The 27,445-nt window shown below is 40.8% G+C and overlaps 2 protein-coding genes across 2 annotated transcripts in view; one reads left to right on the top strand and one right to left on the bottom strand.

Annotated features, from left to right (window-relative positions):
* MSH3 (mutS homolog 3) overlaps positions 1–13,492 on the bottom strand; it is a 202,550-nt gene extending 189,058 nt beyond the window's left edge. Inside the window, exons 1-3 of the mRNA XM_036764612.1 lie at positions 13,224–13,492; positions 8,952–9,075; positions 6,868–7,085 (exon numbers count right to left, since the gene is read on the bottom strand). Of these exons, the coding sequence (XP_036620507.1) occupies positions 6,868–7,085; positions 8,952–9,075; positions 13,224–13,433 (552 nt within the window). The 5' untranslated portion in view covers positions 13,434–13,492. The remainder of the gene's footprint in view (positions 1–6,867; positions 7,086–8,951; positions 9,076–13,223) is intronic.
* A 4-nt stretch (positions 13,493–13,496) lies between these two features.
* The window catches only part of DHFR (dihydrofolate reductase), a 34,610-nt gene continuing 20,661 nt past the window's right edge, over positions 13,497–27,445 (top strand). The window contains exons 1-3 of the mRNA XM_036764623.1: positions 13,497–13,834; positions 14,361–14,410; positions 19,197–19,302. Coding sequence (XP_036620518.1) covers positions 13,749–13,834; positions 14,361–14,410; positions 19,197–19,302 — 242 coding nt within the window. The 5' untranslated portion in view covers positions 13,497–13,748. The remainder of the gene's footprint in view (positions 13,835–14,360; positions 14,411–19,196; positions 19,303–27,445) is intronic.

Here is a 27,445-nt window from a genome sequence, read left to right as displayed (position 1 = left end):
ATAAATAACCTATACATAAACATACACACACACATACATATACATATATACATACATACATACATGTATATATATAAAATAGATGCAAAGACATTTCTGGAGGCACAGCATTACAAATGGAGGTGAAGAGAATCAGGATAGGCTTCCTAAAACAGGTGGCACTTGAAGGAACCTTGGGAATCTAGGAGGCAGAGGTGAGGAGGGAGGGCACAGAGAGTACCATTCAAATGCATCCAGGGCCCTGTGTCTAAATCTAGGGATCACAGTTTAGAAACAACATCCACAAGCTCCAGGGCATCCAAAAGGAGGGCAAATAAAGATGGCAAAGCATCATGAAGGAACTGGAATAAGGAAGACCTAAAGGGGAGGGGGACATAGAAGGGAGACCATGGATATGAGAGACAACCCTTCTAGAAGATGAACAGATATGAAATATTTGTTTTGCCCAACTCTAGGCAAGGAATTAGACTTATTTAGCTCCAGATCTAAGAACTAGGATCATTGGATAGAATATGATATTTCAAATTCAACAAACATTTATAACCATCTGCTATGGGGGAGGCTCTGTGCAAAGTGATGAAAGTTGCAGACACAGTAGATTCCATCTAATACCAAGCAAAACTTACTAAGAGAAGCATTCAAAAGTGAAATGGGCTCCTTGAGTGAGTTCTACATCACTGCAGGTATTCAATAAGCTGGACGACTACTCATCAACAACATTTCAGAAAGGACTACTATTCAGACACAAGTTGAAACAGATGACTTCTGGAGTTTCTTCCAACTCTGAGATTCTACGAACAACATTCACCAATGGGACAACAGGTGTTGTTCATTCTTCAGTCGCAAATGATCCCATTTGGGGTTTTCTTGGCAGATGAGGAACTGAGACAAACAGGATTAAGTGTCTTGCCCTGGGTCACGCAGCTAGTAGCTAGTAGCTGAGGCTGGATTTGAACTCATGAAGATGAGTCTTCCTGATCCCAAGTCTACTGCTATATCCACTACAACACCTAAATTTCAAATATGTTGACTCTCTCTGAAGCCAGGGAACAAACATAAAGTGGCTTACTTTCTATCAGTGGAACATGACAAGGATACAGGTAAAGTGAATCTAGAGTGGGATGAAGGCACAGGAGAGAGCTAGACAAATTACTCTGGGAAAATCTGGGGAGAGAACAGTATCAGCTGGACAGAGGCATCAGTCCTACAAGGAGGAAACAGGACCCAAGCTAAATCTTAAAAGGAAAGGAAGATTCTGAAATATGGGGGTGAAGAGGGAATGCACTCCAGGAATGAGAGGCAAGATCTATGTGGATACTTAGAGGTCCCTTGCTCTTTCAGCACTCTACATCCCTGGTTCTAAAGAAAGAAAATTTCCTAAAAGGATAAAGTTGGCATGGAAGGAGATATGGCACATCCTGAAATCCAAATCCACACCAAGCTTTTAAACATTAAAGGAAAAGATACAATTTTACTAGTTGTCAAGAAGAAAAAAGAAAGAACATTTAAATACGGGGAAGGGGGGGAAGAATTACTTTGGAACTCAGACTTTGGGGGGAAAAAAGAGGAGCTTAAGGGGAAAAAAATAGCTATACAAAATCAAAAATAGGGCTGTAACCTCAAGCACAGTTACCTTGAAAAGCTGATTTTTCTCTCTGAAGGCAGAAGACTACTTTCAAGATCTAAAGAAGCTGAAACTATTTGTCAAGAAAGTCCCCTCGCTACAAAGATTACCATGAGATACAATGGAGCCAAGGGGGCAGATGAAAAACATGTAAAGGAAGTTAAGTGGAGTTTAAAAATGGTCATGCTTCTTTTCAAAGTAGCAAAGAACTGGAAATAAAGTAGATGATCAACAACTGGAGAACAGCTAAACAGACTTTTTTTTCTCTTTTATTTATTTACTTAATATTTTTAATTTTCAGCATTGATTTTCACAAGAGTTTGAATTATAAATTTTCTCCCATTTCTACCCTCCCCAACACTCCAAGATGGCATATATTCTGATTGCCCTGTTCCCCAGTCAGCCCTCCCTTCTGTCACCCCACTCCCCGCTACCCCCTTTTCCCTTACTTTCTTGTAGGGCAAGACAGATCTCTATGCCCCACTACCTGTATATCTTATTTCCTAGTTGCATGCAAAAACTTTTTTTTTTAACATCTGCTTTTAAAATTTTGAGTTCCAAATTTTCTCCCCTCTTCCCTCCCCACCCACCCTCCCTAAGAAAGCAAGCAATTCAACATGGGCCACATGTGTATCATTAGGTAAAACCCTTCCACAATACTCATGTTGTGAAAGACTAAGTATATTTTGCTCCTTCCTATCCTATCCCACTTTGTTCAGTTTTCTCCCTTGACCCTGTCCCTTTTCAAAAGTGTTTGCTTTTGATTACCTCCACCATCTGACCTCCCTTCCATCGTCCCCCCCTTTTTATCTCCTTCCTCCTTTTTTCCTGTGGGGTAAGATACCCAATTGAGTGTGTATGATATGCCCTCCTCAGGTCAAATCGGATGAGAGCAAGATTCACTCATTCCCCCTCACCTGCCTCCTCTTTCCTTCCTACAGAACTGCTTTTTCTTGCCACTTTTATGCAAGATAATTTACCCCATTCTATCTCTTCCTTTCTCCCTCTCTTAATATATTCCTCTCTCATCCCTTAATTTGATTTTTCTTTTTAGATATCATCCCTTCATATTCAACTCACCCTGTGCCCTCTGTCTATATATGTATATATATGTGTGTGTGTATAGACATATATATATATATATATATTCCATTCAGCTACCCTAATATTGAGGTCTCATGAATTATACACATCATCTTTCCATGTAGGAATATAAACAAAACAGTTCAACTTTAGTAAGTCCCTTATGATTTCTCTTTCTTGTTTACCTTTTCATGCTTCTCTTGATTCTTGTGTTTGAAAGTCAAATTTTCTATTCAGCACTGGTCTTTTCATTGAGAAAGCCTGAGAGTCCTCTATTTTATTGAAAGCCCATATTTTGCCTTGGAGCATGATACTCAGCTTTGCTGGGTAGGTGATTCTTGGTTTTAATCCTACCTCCATTGACCTCTGGAATATCATATTCCAAGTCCTTCGATCCCTTAATGTAGAAGCTGCTAGATCTTGCATTATTCTGATTGTTTCCACAATATTCAAATTGTTTTTTTCTGGTTGCTTGCGGTATTTTCTCCTTGACTTGGAAACTCTGGAATTTGGCGACAATATTCCTAGAAGTTTTCTTTTTGGGATCTTTTTCAAGAGGTGATCAGTGGATTCTTTTGATTTCTATTTTACCCTCTGGTTCTACAATATCAGGGCAGTTATACTTGATAATTTCTTGAAAGATAATATCTAGGCTCTTTGTTTGATCATGGCTTTCAGGTAGTCCAATAATTTTTAAATTATCTCTCCTGGATCTATTTTCCAGGTCAGTGGTTTTTCCAATGAGATATTTCACATTGTCTTCCACTTTTTCATTCCTTTGTTTCTGTTTTATAATATCTTCATTTCTCATAAAGTCACTAGCTTCCACTTGCTCCAATCTAATTTTTAAGGTAGTATTTTCTTCAGTGGTCTTTTGGACCTCCTTTTCCATTTGGCTAATTCTGCCTTTCAAGGCATTCTTCTCCTCACTGGCTTTTTGGAGCTCTTTTGCCATTTGAATTAGTCTATTTTTTAAGGTGTTATTGTCTTCAGTATTTTTTGGGTCTCCTTTAGCAAGTCATTGACTTGTTTTTCATGGTTTTCTTGCATCACTCTCATTTCTCTTCCCAATTTTTCCTCTACTTCTCTGACTTGCTTTTCCAAATCCTTTTTGAGCTCTTCCATGGCCTGAGACCAGTTCATGTTTTTCTTGGAGGCTTTTGATGTAGGCTCTTTGACTTTGTTGACTTCTTCTGGCTGTATGTTTTGGTCTTCTTTGTCACCAAAGAAAGATTCCAAAGTCTGAACCTGAGTCTGTTTTCACTGCCTGGCCATGTTCCCAGTCAACTTACTTGACCCTTGAGTTTTTTGTCAGGGTATGACTGCTTGTAGAGTATAGAGTACTTTGTCTCAAGCTTGAGGGGATGTGCTGTTGTTTTCAGAGCACTCCTCCTTCCCCAAGAACCACCAACCTGGACCTGACTCAGATCTTAAGCAGGCTCTGCACTCCTGCTCTGATCTGCCACTTAATTCCTCCCACCAGGTGGGCCTGGGGCAGGAAGCAACTGCAGCTGTAGTTTTGTAGCTGTACCACCCCCGCTGCCCTGGGGTGGTGGCTAAACTGTGGACTCTTTTCACTCTGTCCCCTGCAGCTCTTCCCACTAACCGTCTCTGTTGTTTTTGGCGTTTGTGGGTTGAGAAGTCTGGTAACTACCACAGCTCACTGATTCAGTGCACTAGGGCCTGTTCTGCCCGGCTCCTGGCCTGGTTGGTCCGGGCGCCACCTACGCTGGACTCTGCTCTGCTCCGCTCCCAGGTCCGTGCAATAGACCTTACCCCGCGACCATCCAGGCTGTCCTGGACTGGAGCCCTGCTTCCCTCTGCTATTCTGTGGGTTCTGCAGTTCTAGAATTTGTTCGGAGCATTTTTATAGGTGTTTGGAGGGTCCTGGGGGTGAGCTTTAGGCAGGTCCCTGCTTTCCAGCTGCCATCTTGGCTCTGCCCCCCCAAACAGATTTTAATTCAAGAAGGCAATGAAATATTATTATGCTTTAAGAAACAATGAACATGGAGAATGCAGGGAGGTAAAGGAAGCTTTCTATGGATTGATGACGAGCGAAGTAAGCTTAATGAGGAAAACACCACAAATAATGACAATAAAGATGTTAATGCAAGGAGAAAAGCAAAACTCAGCTAAACACTGTGTAACCATAATGATCAATTGTTTGTTGTTGTTCTGTCCTTTCGGTCATGTCTGACTCTACACGATCCCATTTGGGGTTTTCTTGGCAGAGATACTGGAGTCGTTTGCCATTTCCTTCTCCAGCTCATCTGACAGATGAGGAAACTGAGGCAAACAGGGTGAAGCGACTTGCCCAGGGTCACACGTTTAGTGTCTGAGGCCAGATTTGAACCAGGAAGGAGAGAAGAGGGGTTTTGAAAATGAAGGTAATAAGAAAGAAAAGGTATCGATAAAATTTTTAAAAACAAAAACGGCTACAATCGAGTTCTTGTGTTTGTCCCCTATAATTTCTGGCCTTCTTCCTTTGCTGTCCTGCTACCTATCAGCTGTCAATGTTACTATGTAGCGAGACGCACCCTCCCACCCCATGTCCCCTACATGGCTTTTACTCTGTTATGGGATAAGAAACCACAAGAGCAAGCTTGCTAGACTTCTTCCTAAAAGAAGACTAACAGGTCCCAGCAAAGCCAAATACAAGAGGCTATGTGAAACACAGACACCAATGCTGTATCTCATGTTATTCACAGGGAGACGATTGGGAGCTAGATCACAGAGCGATTTGATATTTACAACCCGCTGAATGGCTGGACTCAAACTTTAGTCATTGATGGTTCTCCAAAAACTTGGAAATGTGAGAAATGAGTATTTCTCTGTTATATTTAATAACTAATTATTGTATCAGGTCCCAGGTTTTTGTCCTTTTCTACTTCCTCATCCAGAAACCAACCAGTGTAGGAAATCTCTCTTAGAGATTTACCCAGGCCAAGATCTAATCAAACAGTAAAAGAAATTCTAAGTTTGAGCTAATGAGTACGTTCCTGCTCATTGAATTTGCTCAGATAGGTCCTAGAAAAATGTTGATTTTCCCTATTATCGAGATAGGTGATACCGAAATTGATGTCTCTTTGATCAAGATTTGAGTGACCTAAGTCATGTAACCCCAAGATAGCCCCACCTCCCATTTGATTAACCAATCAGAGGCGATTAGGCAACCCTCAGGAACACATTCTCTTTAAAGAGCATATAAGGTCACTGCCATCAGGGGTCTTTGGGCTAAGAAAGAGAGGTAAATGACCAACCTTTTATTAATAACCTGCTGGCCTTATTAATAAAATTATTAAATTACCCAGAAACTATGTCTCTCAAATCTTTTTAAACCTCACAGAAAGAAGCGACCTGTGGAGTGCTCCTGAACTTGGTCTTAATGTGTTTAACACTTTGGTCAACGATTTGGATGAAGACTTAAATGGCTTCCTTATGAGACCTGTAGATGACACAAAGCTGGAAGGGCTATCTGACTCACTTCATTACAGAGTCAATATCCAAAAAGTCTCAAAAGGCTAGGAAATTAGACAGAAATTATAAGATGAAAAAAATACAAAGTTTTACTTTCAACTAATCAACTTCTCCAAGACAAGATGGGAAAGAACAGTCACACAGCAGCTTGTCTACTTACAAACGGGAACTTTAGGAGATCATAAGTTGACAGTGTCATATGTCAGGCAGAAAGTTAACACAATCTTGGGTTGCACTGAGAGGAATAGTTTCCAAAATCTTATAAAGGGATAGCAATCCCACAGTATGCTGCTTTGTTCATAACACATCTGGAATAAGTTCAATTCTAGGTGCCTAAGTTTAGAAAGGCTGCCATTTGGAAGGGCAGAATTAGATTAATTCTGTTCGACCCAAGAACAGAACTGATAATAATGAGCAGAAGTTATAAAAGGTAAATGGAGGCTTGATATAAGAAAGTTTTCCCAACAAAACAGTACCAAAGTGAAATGGGCAATTCTTGGTTCTGTTCCACTGCCAAAACCCAAATGCAACTCACTGCTCAGACCTGCCACAATGCAATTGGCTAGAGAGAGAAAGAAAGTATACACTTCTGAGTCCCTTACATGGTGCTAACGGACCATATATGTGGCAACCAAAACCTAATCTCTTCTCAATAAATGCTTCTCTGGACACAAGACACATACCTTCTGACTCATTCGAGGACTGGAATCTTCAGAGGGAACAATATGCTTTGCATTCAGGCTGATGTCTTCAAAATCAGTACATTTTGGCAAAATTGCCAATCTCCCCTGTGATGGTTCAGTTGGAGCTCTACTATAAGGAAGCTCAGAATCATGGCAGAATTCTTTTAATTTTTCCAGAGACTTTAAAACCATCCTGGGTCTCAGACATTTTCTTGGCTCTTAAATATGAAATCAGAGGAAAAGATAACTTTAATATTTTAGAATAAAATATCAAATAATAATTAGCAGAAGTTTATTTTTGAAATTAGAAAATATGACTTTAGGATCTCAGTATCATGGAGAAATTAATAATTAGCTAAAGCTGGGGCAGCTAGGTGGCACAGTGAGTAGAGCACTGGCCCTGGAGTCAGGAGGACCTGAGTTCAAATCTAGCCTCAGACACTTGACACATGTAGTAGCTGTGTGACCTTGGGCAAGTCACTTAATCCCAATTGCCCTGCCCTCCCCCCCCCCAAAAAAAAAACAAACAAAAAAAATAATTAGCTAAAGTTTATTTTCGAAATTAAGAAAAAATATGACTTTAGGATCTCAGTATCAAACACCAATCCATAATTACCAGAAATTTATTTTTAAAATAAGAAAATATGACTAGGCTCTCAGTATCAAATAGCAAGTAATAATTAGCCGAAGTTTATATTTTTGAAATTAAAAGAAAATATAACTTCAGGACCTCAGCATTAAATAGCAAATAATAATTAGCAGATTTTTTAAAAGTAGGTTCTTCACTGAGAAATACATCTTTTTGTACAAAGATACAAACAAATGCTGGCCAGTATTATAAGTATATGAGTTATAAGGACATTCATTCATTATTCCAAATTAATAAGCCTCTGGAAATTACACCTCAAAATGTTTCTTTTGCATATGATTTGGCACCTCTTGAAAGTGAAACTGATGACAATCAGATATGTAACACAAAGCAAAACAAGTATACTGCAATTAAATTGCAAACTGGTTATTTTAAACAACCTACACAGACAGACCACACACACACACACACTCTCTCTCTCTCTCTCTCTCTCTCAACTTCAAACAGGAATCAGAACTCACAAGCATAGAGCGCTACGGATACCACTTGCCTGAGCTACAAAGCACAACAGGCTCCAAAGGTCAAATAACACTGGAATTCTAAAATTACTTTTAGAAGTGAAAGGAAAGTATTAGATGTAAATGGGAAAGAACAGGGAGCGAGTTCGTTAGGAAAACCCAAAAAAGATGAGGCAAGTCTAAGAACAAAAGGCACAAGGATTCTACATATACCTACCACCACTACCATGCTACCATCCCATCTCTTTCATAGAAAATACATTATCTATCAGGTTTGTCTTTTTTTTTTAAGTTCTAACCCTCTATTTCTGTATACATCACCTATTTTGGAGGCTTATAAATTTGTAAGTGAAATTTTCCCTTCGGAGTAAATGATTCCATAAACGGGGATCACACATCCTGGGAACAATGAAATGACGTATTTTGCTCTTAACCCCCCTATGATACCTCTCGCAGGAAAAAAAAAATCTCCAACTTTTCTACCTCAGAGGTTCTCACTGAGACCACTACAGTGAAATCACTCATCAAAAACTGTGATTGAACTATGCCCCTTTACCCAACAAAAAACCCAGCCCTTGAGAAGTTACCAAAGGTACTAGAGAATGCCAACATGGAGCTCCTTCATGGCCCCTGCCTTTCAAATCTGGCAGTGCAACCCTAGGATCCTGCATGTGGACTAGATACTCCACCCATGAGTTGAGTAAAAATGCTCTTTCCCCACAGAAAATGGTGTTGAGCTCACCAACTGGGGAATAGCTAAATACGAACATAAAATAAAATATTACTACACTATCATAATAATAATACAGACTATCTCAAAAGTCTTTGCACAGTTTCAACAAAGATACTGATAAATAATTTTAAAAGAGAAAGAAAAAAGCATAAAGTTTTCCAACAACTTCACTGTCACTGCACAAGAAGCAAGACAGTCAGGTTCTTGGCTGGTTAAAGTAAAGGCCTGTCAATCTGGAACTCACCACAGCTTCCAATCGTTCTGGTATCACTTTCCTCTCCTTCATCTCCTTGAGCTTGCTTTGCTCTCTTGTTAACAGGCTCATCATATTCCAGGGACCTCTTCTTACATCCGTTGATTTCTGAGGCCTAAAACGTGAAAATTTAAGATATGATTGACCGTTATTTCCAATTGTAGAACCTGGAGAAACCAACTCACATACCCTATGAAAAGAATGTCCTTCATATTCTTGCCTCCACCATTTAAGAAAACTTCATCCCTTTAAGTACTAGGCCAGGGGTGGGGAACCTGTGGCCTCCAGGCCCACATGTGCCCCTTTAAGTCCGCAATTGTGGCCCTCTAAATCCAAATTCCACAGAACAAATCCCCTTAGTAAAAGGATTTGTTCTGTAAAACTTGGACTCAGTCAAAAAGCCGCACCCAAGGACCTAGAGGGCCACATGTCACCTTAAGGCCCCAGGTTCCCCACAGCTGTACTAGGTTATCTATTTAGAACCAAGGCAACCCATCAAAATTGACATTCCCAAATGGCAATCCTGGTTCCAGGTTCAGTCCTCATCTATTTAGTGGACCTAGGTAGTAAAGCAGATGGAGCTCTGGGCTTAGAGTCTGGAAATCTGAGTTCAAATCCTACCTGAGACACTTCTTAGCTATGTGACCCTGTACAGACTACTTAATCATAGTCTCCCCATCTATAAAATGAAGTTAATAGTAGAACTTACCTCATAAGGTTGCCTTGTGGATCAAAAAAGATAATATCTTTAAAGTGCTTAGCAAACTTTATAGCACAAACTTTATAGCTATTATTATATCGGGGCATATGAAACTCAACTCACTCCCATTTAAGTACAACTAATAGTATAATAGCTAGCATTTATATAGCACCTACTATGTGCTAGGCACTGTCCTAAGTGCTTTACAACAACCCTGGGAGGTAAGTGTTATTATCTCCATCTTACAGATGAGGAAACTGAGGCAAATAGAGTCCAAGTGACTCACCCAAGATCATACACCCATTACGTGTCTAAGGCTGGATTTGAACTGGGGTATTCCTGATACCAGTCCCTGCTCTTTATCCACTGCTCCACCTTGCTACCTACTTACTTACCTACTTCTATGTTCTACACTTATCTTCTGAGGCTTATACATAATTAGGTGGCCACTAACCAATTTGCCAAAATTGGAATAATTATCTATCAGTTTAAATAAGGCAGGACTCAAGAAGAGCAAGAGAGGATAGCACAGATGCAAGATAAAGAATCAAGAAGCCACCAATACTTCATAAACAGGGAAATGACATGGTCAGGACTGACCTTTGAGAATATCAGCTCAGATAAGTAGGGTAGCCCACACTTACAGTCCCCACCACTGCAGAGACTCAGGCTGCTGGACTGATCTGAGTTCAGAAATTCTCAGCAGCAGTAGGGCTACAACCTACCTAAAGAAGGCACCAGCACCAACATAGTGAGTCCTTGGGATAAGGGGGCTCCCAGATTGCCTTAAGGACCGAACCAGTCCAGACTGAAAATCTAGCAGTTCAAAGCTTCTGTGCTAATAAGAAGTAGGGATGAGGCCTTTGAGTGGCTGCTAGGCAAGATAAGGTGACAGTCTTTAAAAAAAAAAAAATATATCAAATTGGCAGGTGTTTGAAAGGAGGTTGGAGGAGAGAGATCAGAAGTAAGAAGCCAACTGCAATAGCCCACATGACTGGTGATAAGGATTTGAACTAGGATGCTGGCCATGTGGGTATCAAGAAAGGGATCGATGGAGTAGATGTTGTGAAATCAAAATCAACAAGAATTGGTATTTATTGGTAATGAAGGGATAGGAGAGAGTCAGGGGTAACTCCAAAGCTGAAGACCGAGTGAATGGAAGGCTGATGTTGCCCTTGTCACAAACAGAAAAGTTACAAAAAATGAGTAATCACAATCTTCTGTTTCCATCTTTTCCCACAAACTTCCTCCTGATAAACCTGGTTTTCACCTTGACCATGACCTCCTGTCACTTGTTCCTTCTCTCTTCTCCCAACCCATCATGGTTTCTCTGGCTTCATTCATCCACGCCTACGGTACACTGCACACAGGCTCACAGTGGCTTGAAACATAGCAAAGGACTAATAAAAGTTTGAGTTCGCTTCCATTTTAGTGGCACCCACTCATTCCACATCTCGCTGTAATCTGATTTGCATGCCAACCATTCTACTGAAACTGCTCTCTCCAAAGCCTTCAAGAACTCTTGTCAAGTCTAGTAGCTTTTTTTTGGCACCCATCTCCTTTCTTTCAAAGTTTGCCGTGACATGGACATGACCTTGGGTTCCTAAAAGCAGGGACTATTTCATTCTGGGATTTATATCCCCAGAACCTAGCAAAGAACCTGACACACAGCAGGCAATTAATAAATGCTTGTTGAGTGATCAATTGAAGACTATGGCATCTGAACACAAGTTCTGAGTAATTCTGTCATGCTGGAAAGGTTTGGAGTACAATCCTAACAACAGTTTGTGTCTGCTTCCTAAAGAACATCCTAGACAAGTATTAAAGAAATGCCAAAGAAAACAAAAAAAAAATGGAGAAAAAAGAAACAGGTGAACTTGATCAAATAAACACAAAGAATGTCCATGCTGGAAGGGACACCATTTTGAGGGTGCTGACAGATTGATTCTCAAAATATCTGAGAGGACACCAAATGCTTATTACCAAAAAGAAACATCTAAGACAATATCTGTAACTACCAATCTACTTGCCTACTAACCAGCTCTACATTATCTTTACGAACAGTCTACACAGAGAACAAGGGAATCCTTGATGAAGTTATGATAGAGGCAGAGGACAACAACTGTACGCATCTGGGAAATTATACAAGCTAACAATGATCCCAAGTTTTTCCATAAGACAAAAGCCAGTCTTTCCAAGATGTATATTCTCCAGGTGACCACTTATGGGTGGAAATCACGGAATACCACAGTCTCTGAGGAATTGAACATGTCCCCTAGAGGATGATGGTGGGTCACACAGTGGGCATGGGTCGGCTTCAGCACACTGCCAACAAATGGCACAGGAGCAGATGACAGAGGGGATACTCTCAGAGACATGTAAGATCAGAAAAAGAAGGTGGGCCAGCCATATAGCTAGAGCTAAAGTTAACTAATAAATAGTTGACACGCTCCACTGTCATCCAACGTCAAGAGATCTTGTACCTCTGGCGAAGTCACTTAAACACAACCTGCCTCCATTTCCTAATCTGTAAAATGATTGTAATGATACGTACCTCCCAGGGTTACTGTAAGGAGTATAGTATATACCATTTGTACTATGTAGTATATATACTATATAGTATGAGAATAATCTCAAATGAGATTATAATTGTAAAAGACTTAGCACAGTGCCTAGCACATAGAAGGCACTATGTAAATGTTACCTTTTATTATAACTATTACATCAGCTATCATTGTCATTAATATTAAGTACTCTATCAATATTAGCTATCGATTGTTATTATTATTATTAAGCTGTATATAAATGTCAGCTATCATCATCTTCATCTATTGCTACTATTATTAAGGAAGTGCTAGGCGGCCCAGTGCCTGGGCCTGAAGTCAGAAATATTCATCTTCCCGAGCTCAAATCTGGTCTCAGACATTTACTGGGGGTGTGAACCTGGGCAAGTCACTTCACCCTGTTTGCCTCGGTTTCCTCATCCGTAAAATGGGCTGGAGAAGAAAACAGTAAACGATTCTAGTATTTCTGCCAAGAAAATCCCAAATGGGGTCAGGAAAAATCAAGACACGACTGAAAAACGACTTAACAGCAAAAAAGCTTTATATCATTGTCATCGTGGAAGCGCTGTATAAATATTAACTATAATTATCATTATCTCTTATTATTATTAAGCACTATATAAATTATTATTACTATTACTATGCAGCACCTTGTCCTGCTCTTCCCCTCCTCCCTCAACTCTCCCCTTAAGAATCAAACTTCGGGAGGTTCGGAAGAGCCGAACTTAATGGCAAGGTGGGGGATGGGCAGTGATACACCTTGCTGGAGGGAGGAGTGAAATTGATGAGATTCACAAGTCCAGAGCCCCGGTGGAAACCCGCTAGAATCCCGGGCATCCGGGCACTAAGGCCTCCGTCCCCTTCCCCCCCACCCCCCCATCCCCCGCCTCCCGCTTAACAGTCTGGCTCTTGGCACAGCATCCCTGGCTTCTCCAAGCCTAGGTCCCGCCTCCTTCCGCAAGCTGCGCGAGCCCGCCCCCCTCCCGGACCAGAGCGCACCGGACGCCGCTGCTCCGGCTGCTCCGGCTGTTCCTGCTGCTCCGGGGGCGCTCCAGAGTCGCAACTGGGGCTCCCAGGTGTCCCCGTCTGGGAGGAAGACTTCAGGTGTCCAGCCGGCTTAAAGAATCGGCTCAACACCGCCTGCCTGGCCGCCGCCGGAGCATGCACGGCGGCACCGGTCCCGCCGGCGACCGGCTTCCGCCGCTTCATCAGGGGCAGGCCGGTGAGCGGGCGGACGGCACGAGATGAGAAGCCCGGCGCGAGAGCACCCCTAACCCTGAAGTGAACGGTCCCGGGCCCGGCGCGCATGCGTAAGAAAGCACGCGCTGCCCAGGCTCCCAGGCCTCTGCCGGCGCGACGACGACGTCATGACCCGCCAGCTCATGGGAGGCCGGGGGCGGGCCGAGAAAAGCCCGCGCCTGTCTGCCCCTATCAGCGCTTCGCGCGGACACCTTGCTTCTTCTCTAGGTGCCCGGGAGGCAGCAGCTGCTCCGCCGACCTTCTAGAAACCGATTGCTTGCAGAAATGGTCCGTACGATCAACTGCATCGTCGCCGTGTCCCAGAACATGGGCATAGGCAAGAACGGGGACCTGCCCTGGCCCCCGCTCAGGTACTCTGTCCGCCCCACCTTGGCCGAGCCGGAAGCTGGGGCTGCGTGCGTGCGGAGTCATTCGATTGTTAGCGCCTTTTAAAGGCCCCTCTTTTGCATCCCAAGCACCAAGCAAAATACCTGGCACATAGTAGGAGCTTAATAAATGCCTATGTGTTTGGTTGACTGACCTGCCTGGGGGAGTGCGTAGTAGAGCCGGCCAGAGCTGACGCCTCCAACGCAGGCAGCCCCGGGTTTGCGCTGAGCTGAGGCTTGGGAGGCATTTTCTTATTAAAAGGGTCTGGTTCCAGTGCCCCCTGGGCTCACCTTTAGGGACTGGGGGGGGGGGGGGGGGCGGAGGCCACAAATGCACCTGAGGATGAAGTGCACAATCCCTTTTTACGAAAGTCAGGCCAACTCGCCAGAAGCGAGTTCAGGGGGGGCTGGGCAGTGTGAAGAACCAGCTGGAGTCTCCTAAGCAAAGTCCATCAGCCTGCACTCTGTACTGTGTGGATAGTGCCTAATCCTGTGTCTCTCCTGTTAATAGGAATGATTTCAAGCACTTCCAGAAAATGACTACAATTCCTTCAGTAGAAGGTAACCTTGCATTTTTATTTTAATATAATAGATTGAACTACGGACCCTTGTTATTATGCGTAACAGCCGTCTTGGTCAAGGTGGTCAGCAATCCGGATTTAAATGAAAGGAACTTCTTTCCTTGAATTTTTCAGTCTTCTTTTCTTTATGGATACTTTGACTTGTGCATATTCTCCCACTATTGGTAGAAATGTAAAACATCTTCCACTCCAAAACTACAATTCATCATTGATAAATATCTAGTCATGTCATCATTTCCCTGATACCATGGTCCTCGAAGGACAAACACAACAACAAATGAAAGATTTATTGTTCATAAAAATAAATAGGTCACTTTAAATACAGCAAAATTTCTTAGGAACAGAGGAAAATAGAATCTTTTGTTGACTTGGGACACCCCTCACGTTAGAAAAATACTAAATAAAATTCCTAGAAAACATTTTGTTCCCTCTATCTCTCTACCAGGATGCTGTTAGCATATTTTCCCAAGGATTTTGTAATATTGCAGTCTTGGCACATTTTAAAAAGCACTGGGTCGTTTTTCAAAAGTAGCTATTCTTTCCTCAGTTTTTAGGGTTTAGCTATGATTTCTTTACTACTTGTTATCTTACCGTGCTTCTTTATATATTGATCTCTTCCTCTAGACAATTAGCAACATCAGTAATTAGATTAATGAATACACGTTCTACTCAAATTGTTACACAAGTAAACTGGCTGCTGTCATACTCCCTCCCTGAAGTCTATTATTACTGCCAGATGTTTTCACTGCTTCCATCAAAACATTTATCTGATTCCTGATGGACACTATGCCAGATGCTAGGAGCTATAATCTAATGGGAACACAAAGCAGGGTCCAATCAGTCAATAAACATTTATTAAGTGCCTATTGTGTTCCAGGTACTGTGCTAAGCACAGGGGATTAAAAATAAAAGGTAAAAGATAAACAGGCTCTTAAGGGGCTCACAGTCTCATGGAAGAAATAACATGCAAACAACTGTACAAGTAAGCCACGTACAGGTTAAATTGAAAATAATCAACCGAGGCAAACCGTTAGAATTAAAGAGGGTTAAGAAAGTTTTCCTATAGAAGGTAAGATTTTAGCTGGGATTCGAAAGAAGCCAGGTGGTAGAGATGAGGAGGGAGATCATTCCAGTCATGCAGTAACAACACTGAAAGTTTAGAAGGTGAAATCTCTTCATAGTGAAAGGATATGATGCTTCATGGAGGAAGTGGCACAGCCTGGGCCTTGAAGAGTGATTCTGTACATTTACGTTAATTCCTGGCTCTTTGCTTTTGCTCAGAGACAGAACTGCATCTGTAAAGGTACGGAAGTGCTGGGAAAAGCAGGGAGTCCAATTTGGCATGTAAAGGGGTTAGACTGGGACAGTTATAAAAGGCCTTGAATCTCAGACCAAGAAATTAGATAATTAGCATTAGAGAATTATTATATTCTCTCTATATATTATATTTATTGTTTACATTATTTGTATAGTTATATAAATATTTCATATTTATTGCATATAATAAAATCCTCTATGTAATATATATCATTAGAGAATGTGGGGACAGGGTCATTAAAGGTTTTCAAGGGCATGAGCAGATTCAAGAAGTGAAAGATTGCTGTCAAGAGTTCTTAGCTCCAAATGAGGATTGACTTGGATCATTTCCCTATCTGGTCTCCTATAATTAACTGTGACATTACCCTTTCTAAGCTCCTGGAGGACCTGTATCCCTCTACTATGGTTAGCAGTGTTTCCTATTCAGTTGAATGGACCTCTCAGTTCCCATTCATGAGACTCTTCCATGCTGCTATTATTGATTTATATTTACTTAAGTAAGTGCCAGAGCCAGGATTCAAACCAAGTTCCTCCTGACTCCAGTTGAGAGAGTTGTTTCTGTTATAGCAGGTTCCAGTCTCACAGGAAAAAAATCTTTGGAGTTACTTTTGACCCCCCACCCCCTCCCTCTCAGTCAACAAGCACTTGTGTGTAAGGCACTGTGCCCCAGGGAGATGAAGAAAGACAGAAACGGTCCCTTGTGTTTAGAGGGATCATAGTTTAATAGGGGAGACAACATTTGAACTTTGTACCTACAAAAAAATTTACTGTGTAAATGGGAATTAATCGAGACTGGGAAAGGCTGCTTGCAGAAGGTAAACATTTAGCTGAAGAAAGCCAGGGAGCTAAGATGAGAGAGAATTCTAGGCACTGGGAATCATCTGTACAAATGCATGGAGTCTGGAAATTGAATGTCTTGTACAAGGTCATTATCACTAGATTACAAAGTAGTGGGGGAGGCAGAAAAGGGTGGGGTAGGCCAGGTAGTTTGATAAGAACACTAGAAAGGTGGGAGAGGTGACCAGGTTATGAAGGTAAAATCCACCGCATCAAATTGGATGTGGGGGCTGGGAGGTGAAAAGGAGGAGTTGACGGTATCATCTAGATTGTGAGCCTGGATCACTGAGAGGACGGTGGTGCCCTCTACAGTAATAGGGAGGTTTGGGGGAAAGATAATGAGTTCTGTTTTAAGACATTGAGTTTAATTAGAAGTAAACCAACATCCTGGGCCATATTCCACAGTGTATTCAAAATTGAGACACTATCTGATGATCCCGTAAAAGAATTGAAAGAGAAACAGATCATCTTCTGTTCACAGCTATGGATAGGAAATTAATTTTTAACCAAAGAGATAGAGGTAATTACCAAAGATCAAATAGATAATTTTGATTACATGAAATTGAAAAGTTTTTACATAAACACTTAATCCGTGTAGGCTAAGAAGGGAAAGCTATTGACTAGGGGGTAAAAACCTTTATCAAGTTTTTCTGATAAGAGTTTGATATCCAAGCTAGGTAACGGACTAATATGTAAGATGGAAAACCACTCCCCAAAAGATAAGCTGTCCTTGGTTACAAACAAATAGTCCTCCAAAGAACTGCAAACTATTAACAATCACAGGAAAGAATACTCCAAATCACTAATGATAAGAGAAATGCAAATCAAAACAACCCTGAGGTTTCACTTCAAACTCAGTGAACTATGACAAAACTTCCAGAAAGGCAGGCATATTAAAGCATTGTTGGTTAAGTTGGGAATTGGTACAACCGTTGTGGAAATCAATTTGGAATCAAGTGACTAAAATATCCATACCTTTTGACCCAGAGATTGCACTGCTAGACAAATAGCCCGAGAAAGTCATTGATTAAACAGAAAGGCTCCATATGCTTTTTTATATGAGCAAAGAATTGTCAACAGAGTCTCTTGATTGGGAAACGGTTAAACTGTACAGTATATGAAATATTAGTGTGCTATAAAAAATAATGAATGTAAATACAGAGTAATGAAAAGTGAAGTAAACAGAGCCAGAAAAAAATATATATACAGTGATGACTTCAATGTAAATGTTTCCATTTTATATCTGCCACAAGATAAGAAAAAAATTAATGTCACAAGATTACAAAGATGTATACAAAGACACTTTCCTCCACTCCTTTGTAGGGTTGGAAGTAGAGGGAGATTTCCATGGGTATGGAGTATTAAATATAATGTCTGGTTTTTTATGTATTGATCAGCTCTTCCTGTTTTTTTCTAATTTGTCACAAAAGACAGGTCTCTGTAAAGTAAAACAGGAGAAATATTGGGAGAGTTTAGGTAATGGAAGCAACAATCTCAATAAGATTTTTATTTTTAAAAGAATAAACCATGCAATATAGGTGCTGTAGGTAACACTAGACAGTAGTTAATGTGGAAAGGACTTTAAAAGACTTCAACATGATAGAATGTAAGCTCCTTGAGAGTAGAGTTCGTGTGTGTGTGTGTATGTGTACATATACGTTCAATATACCTATATGTACATATACACATATATCCATATATGTTAGCATCTGCATCTGCCATAGTGCAGAGAACATAATAAACATTTAATAATTGCTTATCGATTGATCAACATACTACAGCACTGAGCCGTCCACCCCAACAGGCTAAAGATAAGAGATACATTTCAACTTGGTATTTTTTTAAACCAATTATGTAATTCCTTATTAAAAACACTCAAAACTATTAAGATACTACCTATGAAACAGCAATGCTTATCCTACAACTATTATCTCAAACTTAAGAGAATTTTTAAAATTATTCAACAAGCAAAATTTATTAGGCATTTACTTGCTGTTTGTCACTCACTTTCTAGGCACTGGGAATAAAAATACAGAAAATGAAACAATCCCCACTCAGAATAAGCTTACACTGTAATGGGGAATTTAACAGGTATATATGAAAATATATACAGCACAAATATGAAGTGACTAGATAGATAGTGTCAGCCTCACACAGAGTTTGGTCTAAGAAAGACAAAGGGAATTAGGTTGTATACTCCATTGTTTATTTCTCTCAGTGTGGGCAGGGCAGCATGCAAGTGCATGGGAGCTGCAAAGAAGAAAGACCACCCCCAACCATACTAGACCACTGCCAGCCTTGGGCTATCCAGACAGAAGAATCTGCCTTACCCAACCCTGAGCAGAACACAACAGGGGTCCCTACCTTAGATTAAATTACTTGTGACCTGGGGTTGGAGTTTGATCAGGATAAGGAGATGTTGGAAGAAGAGGACTCTGAGTTTTTCACAACAGATAAACAAAATAGTTACGTACAAAGTAGTTTGGGAGGGAGGGGAATTTTAACTTCAGTGACAAAAATGATGTGAGGAAAGAGAATCCACTAGATGTCACTCTAATAATTGTGTATTTAATTATCAAAATGGACTCTCAAATTTTCTATTTGATTTACAGGTAAACAAAATTTGTTGATAATGGGGAAGAAGACCTGGTTCTCCATTCCTGAGAAGAGTCGACCTTTAAAAGACAGGATTAATGTAGTTCTCAGCAGAGAATTGAAGTAAGTACTATTGGCACCAATACATCTTTTACATGCACTGCTTTTAAAGGTTAGTTTGTAACAAGATGAAATAGTAGATAATAGCTAATGAAAAACAGTTGTTAAGCTCCAATACTCAAGAAGTTTGCTAACCTGTGAAACAAGATAAATTAGGGAATAGAAATGGGAGTGAACAATAAAATTTACATCTATTAACATTTTTATTGCCTTTGTTGTATAAGACTTCTAATTAGTCATTTCTCAGCCTCAAAAGACTAAATTAAACATGTGACTGCTAAAGAAGCACTTAATATATAGGCAACTCATTGTAAGCCCTTAATTGGTATTTACCATTAAAAATATTTATGGTTTAATCACATGTCTTAACCAAAAGATTGAGAGATAGCATGGAGAAATGTATAAGAGACTGGACTTGGGTCAGAAAGGCCTAACACCCTTTGTGAAAGAAAAACTACAGTAAGCTGTGTGACGGTGGGCGAGTCACTTAGCCTTTCTTTGCTGCAGTTTCCTCGTATGTAAAATGAGGATAATAATGACACCTACTTTCTAGGGTTTTTCTGAGAGTCAAACAAGATAATATTTGTAAAAAGTACTTGGCACAGTGCCTGGAACATAATAAGTGCCATATAGTTATTAGCTGCATTATTATTGTTGTCATTAAAAAGCAACACTTCTGCCGTTGGGGAGCTTACATTCTAGTAGGAAGAACCAGCCCGGACACCGAGAAATAAAGATGAAAAAGAAACAAAGTCATTTTAGTACGGGGTGAGCTCTGACCACCAGAGGGAATTAGAAAGGCAGTGCACTTGAAGTAACCCACAAAGGAAGCTAGAGATCCCAAGAGATGGCAGCAATAGAGAGCATTCCATGCATAGAGTGCAGTCTATCCAATGACCCAGAGGTCAAAGATGGAATGTTACATATGGGAGAAAGTAGAATGTAAGCCTGCTTAGGTGAAAAGTAGTAAAGTGTTAGAGAGGAAGTAATGTGAAATTCTGTCTGGAAAGCTAGATTGGAGGCAGATTTTGAATGACTTTAAATGCTAAACAGGAATTTATATTTTACTCTAGAGGCAGTAGAGAACCACTGCATCTAAAGGATGGGAGTTATGTATTCAGTTATATGCACACTTTAGGAATTTAATTTGGTCAGTGGTGTGAAGAATGGATCAGAGGAGAAATGGGAAGCAGAGAGATCAATAAGAGGCCATTGCAAAATGCCAGACAAGAGGTGGTATGGGCCTAAACCAGGGGTGAAGGCTGAGTGATTGTTGAAAGGGGGCAGTGGGAAACATCTTACGGCAGTGGAAATAGTCACACTAGCAATGGATTCAATGTGTGAATGTGAGTCACTAGTTAAGGGTGACACTGAGGTCGTGATCTTAGGTCATTGGAAAGATGGTGGTACCCTTGACAGTAATAGGGAAGTTTGGAAGAGAGGTGACTTTGGGGGAGAAAAAGTAATGTGTTCTGTTTTAAACACGTTGAAATTGAAGTGCCAATAGGAAAACCCGCTGTAGATGTCCACTGGGTGAGCAGAGATGGCCTGGAGCTCAAGGAAAGACATGAAGAGGGTTGATGATTGTAATGGCAAGAAAGTGGGACTTTACACTGTTTTTTCTTTTGGAGTGCTTCTCAGCACTGAGGTAATCAGATACCTTTGATTGAGCCTTGCCTTTGTTTGAATCAGGAGTCTTTGATTGCATCAGGAGTCTTTGGTGACCTGCTTGAGTCACAGGAAGGCCTAAGTCACATGGGTGAGTCATGTGATTGTGACGCCCTCTGATCCTAACTTGGCAAATATATACTTGGAGGTTGGCATTTTGCTTTGGGGCCTCACTCATTGGAAGAGAGATTGTGACTTGGCCAGATGAGACTTTGGGTAGCTATTGTTAAGGAGCCACCCCCACCCCCACCCCCTGGCTTTGACAACCCAGATGTTGGTGCTTCTCTCTCTCTCTCTTCTCTCTCTTCTCTCCTTCTCTCTCTCTCTCTCTCTCTCTCTCCTCTCTCTCTCTCTCTCTCTCTCTCTCTCGTAACTATGTATGTATTGCTATGGTCAGATAGTTAGAAGCCTGTCTGTTGATTTGTGTTATTTTCTCTGTCATTTCTGTTTGTATTTACTCTGAAGTTCAAGGTGCTGACATTTTCCCCTAAACTAAGTGAATGATATATGTATGTTTAATTAAAGTGAGGGTATAAACCCCTTAAAGTTGCTTTCCTTAGAAAAACAGATCAGAAAACCTGTGCTAGCAGCCCTCCTGTGTGCTGGTGTTATTGGACTTACTCTCCCACAGCAGCTGCTAGTAACATTGTTGCTATGGTGATTTAGATTAGGAGTCATCTCTATGGAAATGACATCATTATCATTATTCATGACTAGGCTGTGATGCCACCAAAAAAGAATGAATGAAAAAGCATTTATTAAGCTCTTAGCACCACTTTCCAAATGATTACTTATTGTGCTGAATATGGTTGTTCAGTCCTTCAGCTGTGTCTGACTCTTCTTGACTCCATTTGGGGATTTTTTGTTAGAATACCTTAGTAGTTTGCTATTTCCTTCTCCATCTCATTTGGCAGGTGGGTAACTGAGGCAAAGAGGGTTAAGTGACTTGCCCAGGGTCACACAGCTAGTAAGTGTCTGAGGCCAGATTTGAACTCATGAAGATGAGTCTTCCTGATTCCAGGCCTGGCCCTCTATCCACTGCACCACCAGCTGCTCCACTGTGACAAGTACTTCAGATACAAAGATTAAAAGAGAGACAGTCCCTGCCCTCAAGGAGCTTATATTCTAATAGGTGAAGATGACAAATAGAGGAGAGGTGACTGGGGAAGGGAGAGTTACGGGGTGATAGAAAAGGTGGGGGAGTGAGATCAGTACACACCCAACGATGCTGTGACTAGAATGGATGCAATATAAAACTGAAACATGGTCTTGTGCCCAAGGCCAGCCAGTAGATTAAGTTGATTAATTTGTATACAGCCTCCTTGCCTATCCTCTCTCTGCCGTGTTCTCCAGTATATTCCCCTGACTATGCTCCCCACTCACTGTAATCTTTGATATCTCCCTATCTTTCTTGTTGCCTCAAATACCCAAGTCTTCCCACCATCCTTAAAAAGCCCTTCATTAAACCATCCCCACTAGTTGTTGTCCTCTATCTCCTTCCTTTCTCGGCTAAATTTCTTGAGAAAGCGTTCTACAGTGGTACCTCCCCATCTCTCTTCTCACCCTTCTCCACAATCCGGCATCCTTTCTTACCATTCAACCAAATCTACTTTCTCCAGAGTTACCAGTGATCGCTTTATTTGCTAAATCTAATAACAGCTAACATTTACATTGCACTTCAAAGTTCACAAAATGATTTTACATATGAGGAAACTCAGACGCATAAGCAGTTTGCCCAGTCTCATAGCTATTAAAACATTTGAAGCAGGATTCAAACATAGGGCTTCCTGACTCCAAGTCCTGGGCCCCATTTACTTGCCATCTAGCACCATCTTGACTTCTTTCTAGTCTTTAACACTGTCTAAGAAAATGTATTGGACAGCTAGGCGGCATAGTAGATAGTGTGCTGGGCCTCGAGTCAGGAAGACTCATCTTCCTGAGTTCAGATCTGGCCTCAGATACTTACTAGCTGTGTGACCCTGGGCAAGTCACTTAACCCTCTTTGCCTCAGTTTCCTCATTTATAAAAGAAACTGGGGGAGGAAATGGCAAACTACTCCAGTATCTTTGCCAAGAAAACCCAAAATGGGCTTATGAAGAGCCAGACACAACAGAAAAACCATTGAACAACCAAAAAAGTAGTAATATTTAAACTACATTTGAAGCACAAGTCTACCAGCAATAATCTTTGAGATCCCCATATTTTAAGCATCCTTCCTAAATGGAGAAAGGCTGGTCCTTGGTCTATACTTTCAAAACACTGTGGACCACTTTCTCTTCCTAGATAATCTCTCTTTTCTAGGTTTTTGTGGCAGTGCTTTCTCTGGGTTCTTTGTTACTTCTCTAGTCTCCTTTGCTGGATCACCAGTCACACCCGCTGACCGTAGGTTTCCACCAAGGTCTCTGTCCTGGGTCCTCTTTTTTTTTCTCCCTCTCTACTGTGATGTTGTTGGTGAGAAATAATCATCTTACTAAAAAACTTCACATGGCCCTCAGTGAATTAAGGAAAGATTTTATTAATCATTCTCTTACCAGAGGTGGCAAGAGCTCCTCATCCATAAGGAGACACACCCTTTCAGACAGTTACAAAGCTTTTTCTGTCTTAATCCTGATTCACATTTCCCTCCTCTGTGTTCCATTGCCCAGGCGTTTCAGGGTTCACATAAGAAAAGTTCCATTATCTAAGACCCCGTTTGGGTTACTGGGTCCCATCTTTGATGAGCTACACCTGACCTGGCAATTTTTGATACACAGGAAAAAGGCCTCAGAACAAAAGAGAGTGTCTGCTCTCAACTTCTGGGCTACATCCCCCACTGCTTTCTACTACAGTCAGTTCATCTACATTAGCCATAAGCATGATTCCTTAGGTTTCACAAATTATGTTTCATATGATTTCTGTGAAAACAAAATTCAATCATCCCTTATGTTGTTCAGCCATTTTTCCGCTATATCTGACTCTTTGGGACACCCATTTGAAGTTTTCTTGGCAGAGATACTGGAGTGGTTTGCCATTTCCTTCTCTAACTCATTTTACAGATGAGGAAACTGAGGTAAACAGGGTGAAGTGACCTACCCAAGTTAAGTAAGTGTCTGAGACTGGATTTGAACTCAGGTATTCCTGACTCCAAGCCTGACTTTCTATCCACTAAGCCACCTAGCTGCCTGTAGATACAATAGGCTATTTTTTGTTGTTGTAAGTTAAGAAGGCTTTCATACCCTTCTAGATTTTTATGTTATTCCCTCTTTAACTTGGTTCCAATGAGAATAAGTTTCTAGCACTACCAGCCCCCCACCCCTTCCTGCCCTCCACTGTAACAGTTCTTTCATTTACACCTCCTTTGTATGAGATAATATCTATATCTTGGGATACAGAGACATGTCAAATAGCATGGGAACTATGCCAGTTTGGATATCTATTCGCCAAGCTAGGAATGATTTGCATATAGAGTAATATTAAATGAGATAAAATTATTGCTGGTAGACTTTTGCTTCAAATGTAGTGTAAATGTAACATTCCTGTGAATTTTCACCTTGGGATCTCTTTCAGGTGGTAATGGGTAGTTTTTCCATTTGTGTTCTACATCTAATTCTAAAACTTGAGGGCAATTTTCCTTAATAATTGCTTGAAGTGTAATGTCTAGGCTCTTTTTTTGAATATTGGAGGAGTTATTTGGTAAGTTTTTGGATCTCTTTCTAAATGGCTGGCTTTTTTTTCAAAATTTTCTTGTATCACTCTTATTTTTTTCCAAAATTTTCCCTCAATTTCTCTTGTTTGATTTTTAAAGTTCTTTTTAAGCTCTTCCAAGAACGCTTTTTGGACTAGTGATCATTTTAAACTTTTATTCAAAGTAGAAGTAGATGTTTTAACTTCTATCTTCTTCTTAGTTTAAAGCCATATCTTCTCTATCACCATAGTAGCTATCTATGGTTGGGTTCATTCTCTTTTGTATACACACACACACACACACACACACACACACACACACACACGCTTTAGTGACTTATTTCTGGTTATTGTCACCACAAACATTCTTACAGTCCTTTCCCAGGCTTCAAGCTTCAGTTCACCCCTCTTCCCTGGAACCAAAACCAGGGACTCTGCTCTCCTGTGAGTTGTTTTTGAAGAGGCAGAGGAACTAGAAACCAAATTGCCAACATTCACTGGATTGTGGAGAAAAGCAAGAAAGTTTTAGAAAAACATCTACTTCTGCTTCATTGACTACACTTAAGCTTTTGCTTGCCACAACAAAATGTGGCAAGTCCCCAAAGAGATGGGAGTACCAGATCATCGTACTTGTCTCCTGAGGAAGATGTATGTGGTCCAAGAAGCAACAGTTAGAACCAAATATTGTCACCTTATTTTTTTAACTTAAATGCAGAATATATCATGAGATATGCCATACTGGAGGAATCAAAAGCCAAAATTAAGGTTGCCAGAGAAATATCAGTGATCTCAGATATGCAGGTGATAGTATTCTGCAGGCAGAAAGTGAAGAGGAATTAAAACTTCTCTTGATGAGAGTGAAAGAGAGGAGCATCAAATCTGGCTTGAAGTTTAGCATTAAAAAACCAATATCATGGTAACTGGTCCCATCACTTCCTGGCAAACAGAGGGAGAAGAAATGGAAGCGGGGTCAGATTTTATTCTTGGGCTCAAAGACCACTGAAAATGATGACTGCAGCCATGAAAAATAAAAGACACTTGCTCATTAAAAGGAAAGCTATGGCAAATCTGGACAGCGTGTTAAAAAGCAGAGACATCACCTGCCAACAAAATTCCATATAGTGAAAGCTGTTGTTTTTCCAGTAGCAATATATATATGGCTGTGAGTTGGACTACAAGGAAAGCCAAGTGCCACAAAATCGATGTTTTCAAATTGTGGTGCTAGAAAAGACTTTTAAGAGTCCCTTGGATAGCAGGGAGATCAAATCAGTCAATACTTTAATTCAGACTATTCGCTGGGAAGTTAAATACTAAAGCTGAAGCTCAAATATTTGGGCCACATAATGAGAAGATGGAACTCATTTGAAAAGACCCTGTTGCTGGGAAAGATTGAAGGCAAAAGGAAGAGGGGATGGCAGAAAATGAAATGGATAGCTAATGTCATAGAAACAGTAAACATAAACTTGGACAAACTTTGAAAGAGAGTGGAGGATAGAAGGGCCTGGCATGCAATGGTCCATGGGAGTCACAAAGAATTGGACACACCTGAATGACTGAACAACCACAGAAATGGAGCCTTGCTTTTTATCAGTGGCCTCCATGGAGTATATGCCTAATAGTAGAGTCCCTGGGTCAATGGATATAGACACTTTTATCACTTTATTTGCACATTTCCAAACTACCTTCCAGAATGGTTGTACTAATTCCCAGCTCTAACAAGACACTGATGTGCCTGTCTTCCCAACACCCCCTTCAACATTTACCATTCCCATCTTTTGTCACCTTTGGCAATTTGCTGAATGAGAGGTGAATCCTCAGGGTTGCTTTGATTTACATTTCTCTTATTATTAGTGATTTGGAGAACTCTTTTCTTGGTTTAATGATTTACAGTTCTTCTTTGTAGAACTGTTTGTTCCTATCCTTGGATCACTTTTAGGGAATGCCTTTGGCATTATATGTTTCTGTTAATTATCTAAATAACTGAAATACCAAACTCTTCTCAGAGACATTTGATGAATAAAAAAGAATTTTTTCCCTAGTCAACCACTTCATTTCTTATCCTCGTATTAATTTGTCAAGGTGGGGGAGCTTTTCAATTTCATGTAAGTTCATGTCCTTGGCCACTAATCAACTGGGATGGGCCCTTGAGCAGGAGCTTCAAAGATTAGTTGACTAGCTTCCCCCTAGATGAGGGCATGGATTTGAGAAGACCCAGGTTTGGAAGTCCCAGTCTCAAGTCCATTGCAGAAAATTCTGTTCTACATGGAGAGAAGTAGGTCAGAAGGAGGCAGACATGGGGTGATTGCACGGCTGTATGGCACATAAGGCTGAAAGCAGGCCTGGGACAGAGCACTGAGATACACGTACCAATAGGGAACAGGAGATGGGTGCTGATGGAAATGAAGAAGGTAGGAGTGTAGATAGGAAAACCAGGAAAGAGTAATGCCACCCAGAAAAAAAAAAAACAGGAAGGAGAGGATATCTAGAAGAAACAGGTAGTCAGAAGCTTCAGACTCACGCTGAGAACTTGAGAAGGATGAGGTCTGACAGAGACCACTCAGTTTAACAATTTGGAGGTCTGTAACCTTGGAGAGAGGACTTTTGAGGAGCAGGGTCAGAATTTGCAAGGAGTGGAGAAGTGAGGAAGTAGAAGAAGTGCCTGGAGTGCAGCCTTTCCTCACCTTCACTTCTCAGAAGCTTCGTTTCCTTTGAACTTAAGCTCAAATGCTACCTTGAGCATGATTGTTTCGGTTGTTCTGAACTACAAAATTGTTCCATGCTTCACAGGCTGTGTTTTGTGCACTGCTCCTCAGAT

The sequence above is a fragment of the Trichosurus vulpecula genome, chromosome 1, assembly GCF_011100635.1.
Source record: "Trichosurus vulpecula isolate mTriVul1 chromosome 1, mTriVul1.pri, whole genome shotgun sequence".
Lineage (NCBI taxonomy): Eukaryota > Metazoa > Chordata > Mammalia > Diprotodontia > Phalangeridae > Trichosurus > Trichosurus vulpecula.
Note: the sequence above shows the minus strand (reverse complement) of the source record. Positions and strands in the feature narration are given on the sequence as shown.